At 43.2% G+C, this 14934-nt stretch overlaps 1 protein-coding gene across 22 annotated transcripts in view; it reads left to right on the top strand.

Moving 5' to 3' along the window:
- The window catches only part of LOC147665764 (butyrophilin subfamily 1 member A1-like), a 594753-nt gene that overhangs the window by 71803 nt on the left and 508016 nt on the right, over positions 1-14934 (top strand). For all 22 annotated transcript variants that reach the window (XM_086949515.1, XM_086949510.1, XM_086949511.1 and 19 more), the window contains exon 4: positions 6587-6619. In XM_086949515.1, coding sequence (XP_086805641.1) covers positions 6587-6619 — 33 coding nt within the window. The remainder of the gene's footprint in view (positions 1-6586; positions 6620-14934) is intronic.

Here is a 14934-nt window from a genome sequence, read left to right as displayed (position 1 = left end):
GCAGAAAACTACAGCTCGCACTGTGCAAGATGCCTTTTCAATGATTGCACTGTGCCAGATGCTTGTTCACACTGTGCAATCATTGAAAATGCATCTTGCACAGTGCGAACATGCTACTACGCAGCTCGCGCAGGGCTACGTGAAAAGTTTGCGTGGTGCGAAGTGCACTTCGCGTAGCTTCGCGTAGCGCTACTTCGCAAACTACGCCCACCCTTAACTAAAAGTAACAATTCAATTCAAGTCAATTCAATTCAATATCTTTATTTGGATACAAGAATATATCCATAAAAGTGCAGACAACATATACAATAAAAATTAGCCAATGGCAAAGGGGGCACAAAAAGTTCCAGTTAAAACATAAAAAGAAAAGATATTGATAGAAAAGAGAAATTCATCAGGGGGTTTATTTACCAAGGGTACAATTATGATTAAAACCAATTAAAATGAGCATATTTCAGGGGGTGCACATTGAGTTACTGGTGCGCACTGCCACTTTCAAAAAGGATCCCACCTGGAAGATTAGCTCTTCATCTTCCAAAGCAATAACCTTCCCATATGCTGCCTTGTGATCAATTACAGGTACAGCCTTAAAATATGGTATCAAAAACCTTTTGGTATGTATTAAGTAGTAACTACAAAAGAATAAAAAATGCGACATAGATTGTTTATATTGACTATTACAGGGACATGGCAAATAATCAAGGTTAGGGTTGTACCCCACAGGAAAGCAGAGCATGAATTTCATTGTATCAATCCTCAACCGAAAAAGTAAACCCTTTTCCCAACGGCCAATAGGTTTCAGGAAATAGCTGAGTGGAGCGTGGGAGATGTTCTCAATATGCATATATCTAGCAACAGGTTTTCTGAATCTCTTTGTCGTGTCTAACATTTCTATATGATGCATATAAAGCGGTTTGAAGTGTTTTCTTAGTTATAATGGCAGAATCTCAAGAATTTAGAAATAAATACTCATAGTTCACACTAGTTAGGCTTTTGTGAACAGCAGCTAACCCAGGTATTTCCATGCCCCTATCACATTTTAACCAGTCTAATATAAGCTCCCTAGTTAGTTGTGCCAATGGATGTTTCCAGACTGTGAGCCAAAATAATGCAGGGCGAGCCTTAATATAATCTTCGATGTATGGCAAATTACGTTCACTGTGGCAAGCATACTGTGAGGAGGAAATGGATTTTACGGCAAAATCTGTTCTCTTCTCTCTAACAAAAGGGACAGCTACATAGTCAATGAGTGAACAGAAAACAGTAGATTTAAGTGTAAAATGTGTGTGAATCTCATTCTCAATTCTTCCATTGAGTATTACGAATGACTTTTTTCTTAGTACTTCAAAAAGAGAACACCTTTTTTATGAGTTTTACTATTGAGAGGGAAGATTGAAGGTCTAATTTTTAATGCTACATCTTTGTCCTCATTTTCAAATAACCTATGGGGATGAGTGGATACTGTGGCAAAAAGTCACAAACCAATATTATGTATTTACATTCCTTTCACTCCCTAATGCCATAGATAAAGGTGAAAAATGTGGTTACTTGACATGCACCGAGTTGGTGGGGATATATGGGTTCACCACCAAAAGATACTCTTTGGTGTTTTGACGTCCTTGAAGTATATTTTTATGGCAAGGAGTAAATTCCAATCATGGACAATATGACTGCAAGTCAATTGAAATTATTGCTCAAAAGAAATGCAACACCACCCCTTTGCACGCCCCCTCATGGAGGGGATTGTGGCACACCTTAAAACAAAGTACCTTTCTAGCACAAAACAGTTAGTTGACCAGGTTTATTGTATCGGGCAGCAGATTGTTCAGAAACACCATTTATTACCATCACTCAGGTGTTCTGCTGTATTTCACAAAAGCCGTCTTTAGCTTTGGCCATTACTAGGTGTGTCTACTGCTGTTTAACCCCATGGCACTCTTACAATTAAGATTAACTGCCTTAAAATAGCACCTCCCTGTCTCATCTTCTGTATCCAGAGCGTTCCACCCCCCTCCTTTCCTGGCAGCGATACACTCCTACCCTCTTTACCAGAGACAGCAGCAGAATTGTTATATTCTCATTTAGCATAGATTACAGTGATGGTGATACTGTGAGGTTTGAAGGCCAAAATGTCTCACCAAGAGATTTTGGAGAAGGATACTCTGCTATCCTTCTCCTCCTAAAGGGAAATTAAATTGATGACTCGACTGTGTAGCATGTCATAATTTTATAGGATTAAACTTAATACCACTTTTAAATTGAAAATTACTCTGCCCTCCTAGATGCCCATGAGTTCTCATTTGGCATGAGGCAAATAATAATTCTTTGAGCCGTCTGCCATTCATCAGTATTATTAAAGCACTCTAAGATTTCTTGGTCAAGATGCCAATAAATTTCAATGAAAAAGGCACGTTCAAAACATTATACAAGATGTTGGCCCTCACTTTTTCTGAACTATAAAATATATTGTCCACCACATTGTAGGAAAATATCTTAACTTGTAGATTCAGGGAGATAGAGGAGACAGCTGGGGGAAGATCTCCGTTTGGAGAGGCCAGGATATCCTCAGCCTCTTGCCACGATGAAAGGCTGGTAGCCTGTTGTGGGGAAGAACAACCACCCGTTCCAACATTGGAACATTGACTTCTTTCTCAACTTTTTTTAAAGTTTTGTATAGCGCTAGCTAGACCCGTAGGTATCAGAGCGCTTCACATACATATTGTTCAAATAGCTTAGTCCGTTCACCAACAATCCTTGAATGGGAGTCAACTCGGGATATTGAGGTCTAGGTTAGTTGACGTAGTTCAGGCAAGTATTTGTTAAGGAGATGGAGTTTGAGGTCCCTTTTGAAACAGGAGAAGGAGGGGTTGCATCTGAGGACTCCAGGGAGAGCGTTCCATATCCTGGGAGCGTTGCCAGAAAACGAACGGTATTTGGGTGGTTTTCTTTTTCATTTTTGGCGGAATGAGAAGGAGTGAGTTGGAGCTTCTCAGTGTTCTGGCTTGACCTGCTCTTACCAGTTTGTTGTTCAGGTAGTTGGGGGCCGGAGAGTGGAGGGTTTTGTGTGTGATGCAGGCCAGCTTGTAAATACATCTCCCTTCCATGGGAAGCCATTTGAGGGAGTTGAGAGCTGGAGTGATGTGATCAAATCTTTTTACTCCAGATACAAGTCGAGTGGCCATGTCCAGCACTGCCCTTAGAGGGGCTAGGTGAGCTTTTGGAGTCCCTGTAAGGATGGCGTTCCCGTAGTCGATTTTAGAGAGAACCAGGGATTGAACTACTGTCTTGAGGTCATCATGGGGAAGAAAAGGTTTCAATTTCTTGAGGTGTTTTAGAGAGAAAAGAGCACTTTTTGCAGAGTTTTTGATGTGGGCCTCCATTGATAGGTTCTTGTCAAGGGTGATGCCTAGAGACTTAACTGAGTCGGATAGAACGAGGCAGCAGTTTAGGGCAACCAGATTCTTGAGCCACTCTTGGATAGGACGATGGCTGCTTTTTGGAGAGAATAGGAGCAGTTCCGTTTTATCTGGGTTGAGCTTTAAGTGATTGAAGTTGAACCAAGTTTGGATCTCCGTTAGAGTGGTATTGAGGTGTTGGATGTCATCGGGGGACTTGATTTTGAAATAGATTTGGGTGTCATCCGCGTAAAGGTGGTAACTCACTCCAGCTTTTTTCAAGATGATTGTGAGGGGCTCCATGAAGAGATTGAAGAGGGTCGGGGAGAGGATTGAGCCTTGTGGTACCCCAAGTGTGACTTTAGTTGGCTTTGAGAGACAGGATTTGATTTTAATATGTTGCGAGCGATGCTGGAGGAAAGAGGTGAACCATTTGAGTACCTTACCATTTATGCCGGAGCGCTTCGACAAGGTCTCTAGAAAAGCTGGATGAATAACTGTGTCGATTGCCACAGATAGGTCAATAAGGATGAGTAGGCAGGCATCACCATCATCTAAGGCTTTGCGAATGTCATCCAAGACGTTGAGTATGGCTGTTTCAGTGCTATAGCCTTTCCTGAATCCCGATTGAAAGGTGTCAAGGAGGTTGAACTCATCAATGTGTTTATTGAGTTGGTGGAGAACACATGACTCTAATGTTTTTGCAAAGAATGGGAGGGTTGAGATAGGTCTGAGGTTGTTCAGATCATTAGGGTCGGCCCCTGGTTTCTTGAGAATGGGTGTTATTTGTCCTAGTTGAAGGCAGTCTGGGACACAGCCTGAGGTGAGAGAGGTGTGCCCAGTTACTGATTCCATTGACAAAGGCTCTAAGAAATTTTTCAGGGAGAAGAACAGCTCATTCGCCTTCAAAATGGAGGCTTGTTGTTCCTTTTCTGATAATACAGAGAACCAGCTTATGGTCCAAACTTCCTGAATCGAGAGTTAGACAGAGGTACCCTACTTGATTTACCCTGTTGGACAACTGGTTGTGAGGGACAGCAAAAGATTCCCTCCCGCTTTCTTTACATGGAAGTGGGGGGGGGGCACCAGGTAGTAATATCCGATAAAACCCTTTTATCCTGGGTCTAGGACTTTAATATGGTCAGGAGAGAATCTAAAATAGGATCTGAATTGCTGACTGATTTTTTTAAGTGAGCCGAATTAGAGGGCAGAACTCTCTCTAAACACTGTAATGCTTCAGAGTACTGATTGGATTAGAGCAGATTTAACTCCAATGATAGAGTAGCAGACGTCTTTCAAGTGGTAAAGAGATTCTCAGTGTATTGTTAAAGAGTTGCATCCTAGGCTGCAGGATGTGGCCAAATGGAGTGCTTACCTCACAGGTGATGCAGTTGATATGCAGTGGCATCTGCTCCCGAGAAGCCGCAGTGGGGCGTGGATCGGGGAAGAGGGGAAGCCAGTTAAAAAACAAATCACTTATCCGCCAGCTGTCCATCTGGCTGCCACCTCTCCACCATCCTCTCTGTCTACTTCCTGGCTTCTTTTGTGGAAACAGTAAGCACCCGTGCTCCCAGGATCCCCATAGCCAATCACAACTCTGCATTGCAGCATTGTGATTGGTCTGAGCGCCGTGCTTCGATGCTCAGACAGGGAATGAGGGCCTGAGCATGTTCTCCATGCAGGTTGTAATCCAGCCTGCATAGAGAACATGCAAAGAACGCATAAATGTTTGGCCGGCCCAAGAGGGCTGGTCAAACATTCATGTGCCCTTATATAGTGCAACCCACTCCTCACACTGCTCTGAGAGCAAATTCACCCCACCCCTTACTTGGAGTTTTTATTAGTTTCTTTTTCCTTTTTTTTCACTGCCAAAAGCAGTGGGGCAACGCTTCAGCTCCCTGGCAGAGGAACCGCCACTGATTGATATGCGATGATGCTGGTTAAGGTCAATAACTAGGTCAAGGAGAGTAAAGTCTCCTGTGGGAGGTGCTTGTTCCATGATCTCAAGGCTCTTAGAGTTCATGCACGCACCCTCGCCATCGGATAGCTCTTTGAGTAGATATGATTTCTGGAGCCTCTCCACACCGCACCGCCGGCTCTGCTTCCCAGTACCAGCATCCGCTCATGTGATTACCACATATAAATTGGTCCTTAGGTATGAGCCTGGCATTATTAAATTGCCACGTTGCCCAGACGGTAAAAATACCTGTTAAGAAGGCAAAATAAAAGACAAAAAATACAGGAACATTGCCACTGTCACGTAAATTAGTTGTCCCCGCCACATAATTCTAGTGGCCCTGGATATACACTGACAAATATCACTTAGACGTACACTCTCCATTTTAGTGGTCCTCGTTTACTAGCGTGGATTCAGCGCATGATTCAACATTATGTTCCTGTAAACTGAATTTCAGCATATAATTTATATCATCTCTTGTTCTCATTTATTGGCTTGGGAGGAGGGGAAGGGGGAGGTAAAACTGTGCTCATATGAACAACATTTCACTATAAGTAAAATCATTTCCCAGAGTGCTGTAAGGTCTTTGTAGGCAGGCAAAGCCCATGGTACTCATAACTACTCTAAAAGGATTGGAACACATGCAGATGACAATGAAAACAATACAATCTGTTGAATGGGAATTACTACTGAAAATGACTCTTTGCAGTCTTCTAGTTCATGATGTGGTGTTCATTATATCATTAGAGATAACAACCAACTTTATGCAATACCTTCCTAATGCTTAAACAGCCCCCCTAAACTCCCCCAGACACACTTTGACTTTGATGGGTCTATCTGTTGAGGGGCAGCATGATTCTGGGGCACAGCTGCATGGCAAATATCCTTCACACCAGGACCACATAGTAATATGCTGCAGTGATACTTCCAATAGTCCTTTGTTCTGATTTGCTGTTGCGGGAGCTGTGAGCTTTACTCTTGTGAATTACATTTCAGTGTCTGGTGTCTGTTGTCCATGGTTCTCTTTTAACTGTGGGGAAGAAGAAGGGTGATGATGACTCGTATATGTGTGAATTCAGTGGATGCTCTTAGCGTTCACCCCCAAATGGGGAAAGTGGCCATGCAACTAATGTGAATGTTGTGTTTGATATGTACCAGTGTGTGCTCACCTCTTCATCATGAGATAGAAACATTCCAAAGTAGATTGTGTCTGATATTTCTCTTCTCCCCTTAGGAGCCTCAGCCTGTGACCTGGAGAAGGAAAGAGGTAAACGACATATTAGTGAATTTGAATATTTATGAGCTAAATATGAAATCTGTGGAGATGGGGTTAAGTGTAAGCACATACATTCTGATATGCTTTCACACTGAAGGAAGGAGTACTTTTTAGAGGTGTTAGAAACTCATTTAGTTTGCTTTTGTGTAAATAAGTGACATTTCATAAGAATCATGCAAGGTTATGCATAATTAAATGATATACAAATCTGCTAATTTGCGCTAAATGTTAGCGCAAAATGAGTAACAGCGTCAATTTTTTATGTGAGGGCATCTTTTGTGCTAAAAGAATAGTGCCAAAAAAGCACCATGAACAACACCCATTGTGTTCCATTGTTCCTGTGTTTTCATTGTACATTTTAAACAGGATTCGCATGACACCTCAAATGTAGTGACATCAAAAAGCAAAGTGATGGATGAAAGGCTTGAATTACTCTCAGGCACTGGCGATCGCTCCGGGCCACATCCCAATCCATCATTTTCAGCCACCATGCACCTCAGTTTGGACCCAATCATATGCAGATCATTTTTACCCTCACCCAATCAGAACAGTCCAGCTGGAACTGTGAGGCTAGGACCTCCCTCAACCGGAAAACAAGCGGCCCAGGACCGTTTTTGCCATTATTATGGGTTCGACAGCCAGGAATGGCTTGATTCCAGTAGCACAGAGAGCCCTGGACCCATGTCTGGGTATACCAGTCACACTTAGGGCATCAAAAGCAAAGCTTTGGATGAAAAGCTTGAATTCATCTAAGCCACTGGCGATCTCTCCGGGCCGCATCCCAATCTTTAATTTCACGCCTGCCATGTCGCTCTCGTTTTGTACCCAGCCATTTGCAAACCAGTCTTGACTCTGCTGCAAGCAGTCCAGACCGAGCTGCCAGGCCAGTTCCTCCCGAGAGTGGATCTCAAGCAACCCAGGACCAGTTTCACCCTTATTATGGGCTCATCAACCGTGAGCACCTTGATTTCGGTGACACAGTGAGCACGGAACCTCGCCTGGGCACACCTGTCACACTTAGGTCATCATATAACAAAGTGACTTATGGAATGCTTGAATTAATGCCATTCAGTGGCGATTATTCTCATCCATGTCCAAATCCATCATTTTTTACTCACCATGCCACCTGAGGCAAGACCCAAATGTGCAAATCAGTCTTGACCCTGCTCCAATCAGAACAGTCCAGTTCCAACTACCAGGGCAGGACCTGTTTTCGCTCACCATGCCACCTCAGTTTAGACCCAGCCATTTTCAAATTAGTTTTGACCCTGCTCCAATCAGAACAGTCCAATCAGAATTGCGAGGTCTGCACTTGCCACAGGAAGGCGTTCCAAGGGTGGAGTGTGGGTGCCTGCGTTGGCACAGTAAGATAGCAGGAATGCATCTTATCTAAGTAGATATGTTGCATTCCTGTCCTCTCCCTGCAACACTGTGCAGTAAGGTGTCTTGCTGTGTTGTGCTGTGTGACTTGTTAGCAAATCTGGCACTAAATACATACAGGCTAGGGTTATAAAAAGAAACCTAGGTATTATAATCATACAGGCTAGGGATATAAAACGAAACCTAGGTATTTGCCCTGTTGCCTTGGGCAAGTAAAATTCTAGAGAAGCACATTAATCTCCACCTTACCAACTTCCTCGAGGAGAATTCTCTACTGGACTCCACCCAAACAGGATTCCGTCCAAAACACGGCACAGAAACTGCTCTTCTGGCCGTGACGGAGGAATCCAGGAGGATCTTGGATCAAGGGGGGTCAGTGGCAGTGATCCTCCTTGATCTAAGCGCCGTGTTTGATATGGTGTGCCACAAAACCCTGCTGTCTCGTCTAGTCGATCTGGGGATCGCAGGAAACGCTCTTGGCTGGTTGGGTTCCTTTTTGAGCGGAAGGACCTTCCAGGTCTTTGATGGTGACTCCTGCTCCACTAGCAGACCTTTAAACTGCGGGGTACCCCAAGGCTCCTCCCTAAGCCCCACGCTGTTCAATGTGTACATGAGGCCGCTGGCTGAGGTCGTCCGACAATACGGTATCAAGATCATCTCGTATGCGGACGACACTCAGCTGGTGGTCTCTCTGGCACAGAAGAACAGCAGGCTCCCCCAAATCAACCTAGCAGCATGCATGGAGGACGTCAGGAGATGGATGACAGCATCCTCATTAAAACTCAATGGCGATAAGACCGAGATAATGCTCCTTGGCCCCCCTATTCTCACTCCCATGGACCAGCTATGGCCTCCCAGTTTGGGTCCTCCCCCATCCCCGAAGGAGGACATTAAAAGTCTGGGAGTCTGGCTGGACAAAACCCTCACCTTCAATACGCAGGCAACTAAAACAGCAGCAACTTGCTTCGGGATTATCCGAATGCTGAGAAAAATCCTTCCTATTCTGCCCCTAGAAGCTAAACAGGTTGTTATTCAAGGCCTCATTCAATCTCGGCTCGACTTCAACAATGCCCTTTACCTGGGAGCCCCTGACTACTTGCTACAGAAACTTCAGCGCACACAGAATTGTGCAGCTCGCACGCTACTCCAAATCCCACGCAGAGAATGAGCTAAGCCAGGGATCAGGTCACTGCACTGGCTCCCCGTCAGGGATAGAATAAAATTTAAGACTCTGTGCATATCGCACCAAGCCTTCCACAGAGCCAGACCTGAGATTAACCACACTCCTCTCACTCCCTACTGTCCCGGTAAGTCACTTCGCTCAGAGAACGTATTCCTTGCTGCAGTTCCCAGAGTGAAAAGGTCCAGAGCAGGAGGCAGGTCCTTCACGCTCAACGCTGCTAAATATGGAACTCCCTTCCCCTTTTACTTAGGTCCAACCCTATCCTTTCATCCTTCCGTAAAGAGCTAAAAACACATCTTTTCAGAAATTAGCTCCCCACCTGGATCCCTCCCCTCTCCCCTCAGAGTTCTGTTACCTTTATTTAGCGCTTGAACGCCCTTGGGCAGCAGCCGCGCTCTACAAAACTCCTTCATTTCATTTCATTTCATTTCATATTATAATCATACAGGCTAGGGATATAAAAAGAAACCTAGGTATTATAATCATACAGGCTAGGGATATAAAAAGAAACCTATGTATTATAATCATACAGGATAGGGATATAAAAAGAAACCTAGGTATTGTAATCATACAGGCTATGGATATAAAAAGAAAGCTAGGTATTATAATCATACTGGCTAGGAATATAAAAAGAAACCTAGATATTATAATTGTTCCTAGTCCCTAAGGCTACACATATGTAGTTTACAATGTCGGACAGACAACTCCTATAGCTTAAAATGTACATTTGTGTTCCTCAGTCGAAGCCCACTTTACTCTCATAAAGAAAATTCTTGCTGTAGTGCACATGGCCAAATTGATGGAGTGCTGGGCTCGTCACGAGCATGGAAAGGGTTAACTAGCCAGTAGTCAAATCTATTTTTTCAATGTTATCTCCGTGAAAGTCAATGATGGCATCAAGTCATAATCAACTACCATTGTCGGAGCAGTTATGTTTGGAGAGTTCAGAATCTGTAATAAACTTTGAAAAGCAAAAATCTGAATTTGGGTGCTGCTCTTTTGACCTTTCACATGAGCTGTGGATTGACCTCTTACAGCCATCCAAAGCCCTAGACATTTGTAGGAAGAAGCCCTCTAGAGTTTCTTTGTTTAAAAACCATGAGCTATTTTCAGTGGAATCTAATACAGCACTTGCGATGTCTGAAAGACCTGTTGTAATCTCTTCTGTAGGTTTTTGGCATACCCAGAATTGCCATTTGCTCAATGCTGGGCCATTCAGAAATACTGCCTTCTTATTGGTGCATTTGTTGTACTTGTCCCTCCTTTGGGTGTCCGGTTGACGCCAAGGCGATTTCACTCATTGTTCTTCCAGGTGAACCATCACTTCGGGAGAATGGTTCCTCCTGGTCGGCCATTCCATCTCAGGTGTGCTGTTCACGTTTATTTCGGCAGCTCAGCATCCGTGTGCATCATTTTGTAGTCCTTTGTTTGTTTCGTTTTTTGATGCTCAGCTCTGGCGCGTCATTCCGTAGTCATTTGTTGGCTCCTACACGATTCTGGGCAGAGCTGGAAACACCCCACTGTACCAGGAACTGATGCTTCGGCCGGCTAAAGGCTGCATATCCACACGCCTCTCTCTGACCCAGTCTCAGTCCCAGCCACCCTCTCCATGGGGTCCCTGTGAGGCCTCTCTCTGACCCCGTCTCAGTCCCAGCCACCCTCTCCATGGGGTCCCTGCGAGGCCTCTCTCTGACCCAATCTTATCCCCAGCCACCCTCTCCATGGGGTCCCTGCGAGGCTCGGATGACGTCTTTGTGGTGGTCCCTTTCCACAATAGGAGTCGTCACCGGTATTTAGACAGGCCTGCACACACACTTTACTGCATGCCTTTTTCAAAGGCGGATACGACAATAAACGTGGCGCTGTTACTGATCTCTTAATGAGACATGAGTCACATCTGCTCTCATCCCAGTGTGTCCTTTCTTATTTTCTGTGAATGTATTTGTTTTATTTATTTATTCCCATGTTCTGCTGACCACATGTCGTGGGCTGCGTGTCAGTCAGCTCTCTCCCACACACTTACTGTATTCCCCATTTGTGTCAAAAAACTCAAAAAAGGGGATTTGTAAACATAAGGCAACAGAAGAGAAGTTGCAGAATTTAAGCATCTTTTCAGTACATAATGGAATCCCCTTATAACAACATCATTAAAAAATGCCATTTCTACAGCTCGATGCCAGGTGGGAATTTTTGTGGCTGTCCAACAACAGGCAGCTCCCATGGCCCCAGGAGAGCACAAGAAACACAGCTTAGCCTTATTCAAGAAGACCATGTAAGATCACGTTTACAAAAGGAACAGCTCCTCCGGGGAAGCAAAGAACTTTGCCTTTTCTTCCGGTTCAGAGCAGCTTTGCTGATTATTTACTGAATGAGAAAGCTTCATTTGAAGCATCTAGGGAACACCAGTGCAGAAAGCTGCCAAGGGAGGGGGATGTTAGACACCCCCTTTCCACCAAGCCCTGGAACAGGGAGCCTGAAAGGAGCTCAGATGCTGGCAGAGCCTGGCCAATGGGAGGGAAGGCAACTCAACATGACCTGCATTCTTCAGGAGACAACTCTAGACAGCCTCTACAAACAGAATAGGATATATTTCAAAGGCAGAAAGAACTGGCAAAAACAGCAATCTGACACATTTTACAGTGTTCAGCAGAGTGATAATATTCAATATATCGCTGACAGTCGCTCACGTTGGTTTTTGTTTTATTTTGCTGCACTTTACTAAGTTCTCTTAATTTATGTAGTTTCATAATCAAAACTCTGACATTATTAGGGTAACACGTTGCGTAGCATATGCAAAATGGAAAAATATAATCTAGGGCTTATGGGTGTCTCTCACTTTAGGCGCAGAACATTCTATGTATGAATATACAACACCTATGTAGAGCAAGGTGAATTTATACCGCTTACTGCCGAACTATTTGTAAAAAGAAGGCTTTATCATTAAGAAAGGGTCAGCCACTCTGAATGCTGAATTTCATTCAAAGAAAAGGGTGTGAGCTAATCATGTTTTTCTCTTGCTCTAATATTATTTTACACCGAGATTCAAGAGGTGAATTGCGGCCATATCAGAGCTGCTTCCTCTGAGCTCTCATGCTATATATATTTGTAGGTCGAGCCCCAACAGCGCTTGCGCTGTCTATAAGACCTGTTGTAATCTCTTCTGTAGGCTCTTGGCACACCCTTCATTACCATTCGTTCGTTGATGGGCTAATCAGATGCACCTTGATGCCTGTCTGAAAGATTGTATACTGGCAAATACCCTCTTTCTTGTTGTAGCACTTATGGGATGCACAGCCACTTTCAAGGTGTCAGTGTATTTATTTAGAGATTCTTTATTCGGGGTAGGACCCCAGAGCTCGGTATACAATACTTAGAGGCTGACTTTTTCCCCTTGCCACAGCTTCATTGCCTGCAGGCTAACATTATTCTTTCCAACACAAGATCAAATAATCAGGTCCACTGTCATTACTCATGTGTACTTGATCTCTTGTGCAAAACACACCTGTGCATGCCTGCAGCAATGCACAGGCTGCAGTTAGTGTATGCCTTGAGAGGCTTTGCAGTAGCTACTATGCTGAGATTGGGTTCGCAACCTCCCACAGTGCCCCTCTGCACCAGCACGCCAACACTATAGTCACTTCTCAGGCCTGTCAATGGAGATTCCAGGTTTTAAGCCACAGTTGCGATCAGACCATGGTCTTCCCCCCGTTGTCATATAAAGAGTAGAGCTCAGAGTCGAACAATCAATTATGTTAGCATTATTGCACAGTGGGAAACATCCTTTACAACGCAACTTTTACCACGCAGTGCTATTACAACGCAGGTTTTACAACAAAAACCATTACAACGCATTGCGCTGGGGGCACTCTAGGATAAGGAATAGATTTAATTTACTATCCAACACCTTCCCTAGTGTCCACGGGGACTGGAGTTGGAATAGTAAATTAAACTATTCACTATCCAGCACCCCTAAGCGCTATGCGTTGTAAAGGTTTGCGTTGTAAAAGCATGCTTTGTAAAAGTATGCGTTGTTTATGTCATACATCCTTGCACAATCATTTATCAACAGAGTAAATCAATAAAGGTAAAAAAACTGGATCCATTCAACAAATTTGAAGTATTCAGTATATATCAACAGTGTCAAAGGAATATTCAAACACTTTCTTTGTGTGCATATAGTAAAAGAAAATTCCATTTTCATTGCCAATAGCTCCAACTCTAACAAATGTGAGACCTACTGCATTTCCAATGCTTGTTGTTTAATGTTAAAGCAAAACAAGCACGAATCTTATTTAGCATGGCCTATCTTGCAGTTACCTTACTCAGTCAGTCAGTCAGTCAAACAAAACTTTATTTGATTTGTTAAAACCTTAAAAGTACAGTTACCTTACTCTTTAATCAGGTGTGTGAGTATATGTTTATTACAGTGTTTAGTAGGGGCGGTAGAATTCCCTACTTGGCCAATCTGGCCCACAGATGGCCTCCGACATTAGGAAATCTTGTAAATCCAATTAATGGGGCGTATTAAGATGAATAATGGTGATATAAAATTAAAAGGTAATGTGTATGTGGAGTTACAAGTAAAATGGCCTGTTTTACATTTCTGTGGAGCCGTTGTTGTTGGCTGACCTTACTCCATGTTTAAGAGGGATGCTATGTTACATTTGAAATTATGTGGCACCACTGTGTCAGGCAAAAGCAAGTTAAGGTATGCTGTTTTGATGTTTAATTATGTAATTAAAGGTGATCCTTTCGAGTTGGAAAGTATGGCGTGTCACGTTCATGTGTGACATGGCGTTTGCCTTACACTGAAACAAATATTTCCTCTCCAAACTTGATGAATAATAGAATTTCTCACTAACCTGAAAAGTATCCTCCCAAAACTCAGATCATGGCACTGAGAAACTAGGAGAGACTCACTATTTAATGCTCCAGCAAATTTAGCATATCACCTCAAAAAAGCCCGAAGGAGTTAGTCCAATAAGGACTTAACATTGATGTTAGAATTTTTCTTGCTGTTTTCTCTCATCATGACAATATTTACTACATTTATTTTTATAGTCTGTGTTGTTAAAATTCAGATTTTATGTACTGAGTTACAAGTTTAAAATACATATTTTTCAATACATGTCCTGTTGCTTAGTAGTGTTGAGTGTGAGATTCATTATTGAAGAGGAGGGGTTGGAATACACTGTGTCCCTGAACTGTCAGATATTGTAATGATTTGGCATTCCCCCATCTCAGGGTAGCATAATCAGAAACCTCAATTGGATTTCTTCCATTGGATATTGGATATTGGATAATGCTGCTGTGTTCATTAGCTAGCCTGATACCTAGTAGCTGAGGAATTATATTTTTATTGTGACTTTAATTTTAACATTTCTTTTCAGTTCTTGTAAGATTGATAACATTTTAGGGGCCGATTACGATGCAGTCCATAAAGGCTCTGACCGACGGTCAGAACCTTCAGGGCTGCATTATAATCAGCACCTTGGTTTACTTTCCGACCGCCTAATTACAACCTAGGTGGTCCGAAAGTAAACTGGCTTGTTGCCCCTCATAATCCTCAAGGGCGGGCCTACCGGCCATTCGGATTACAATCCACACTTCAGTTTCCGGCATTGTTGTATTTGAACTATATCTCTTTTCAAATGCCCAATGTAACTAATTATAAAGTATTTCTTGTCAAGTTCTGATGGGTATTTTGACACTTTGATTTATTACAATTTAAAGGTACACTCCC

Source organism: Lissotriton vulgaris, unplaced genomic scaffold, assembly GCF_964263255.1.
Source record: "Lissotriton vulgaris unplaced genomic scaffold, aLisVul1.2 SCAFFOLD_219, whole genome shotgun sequence".
NCBI classification, from domain to species: domain Eukaryota; kingdom Metazoa; phylum Chordata; class Amphibia; order Caudata; family Salamandridae; genus Lissotriton; species Lissotriton vulgaris.
This window is presented reverse-complemented; position numbering and strand designations above follow the sequence as displayed.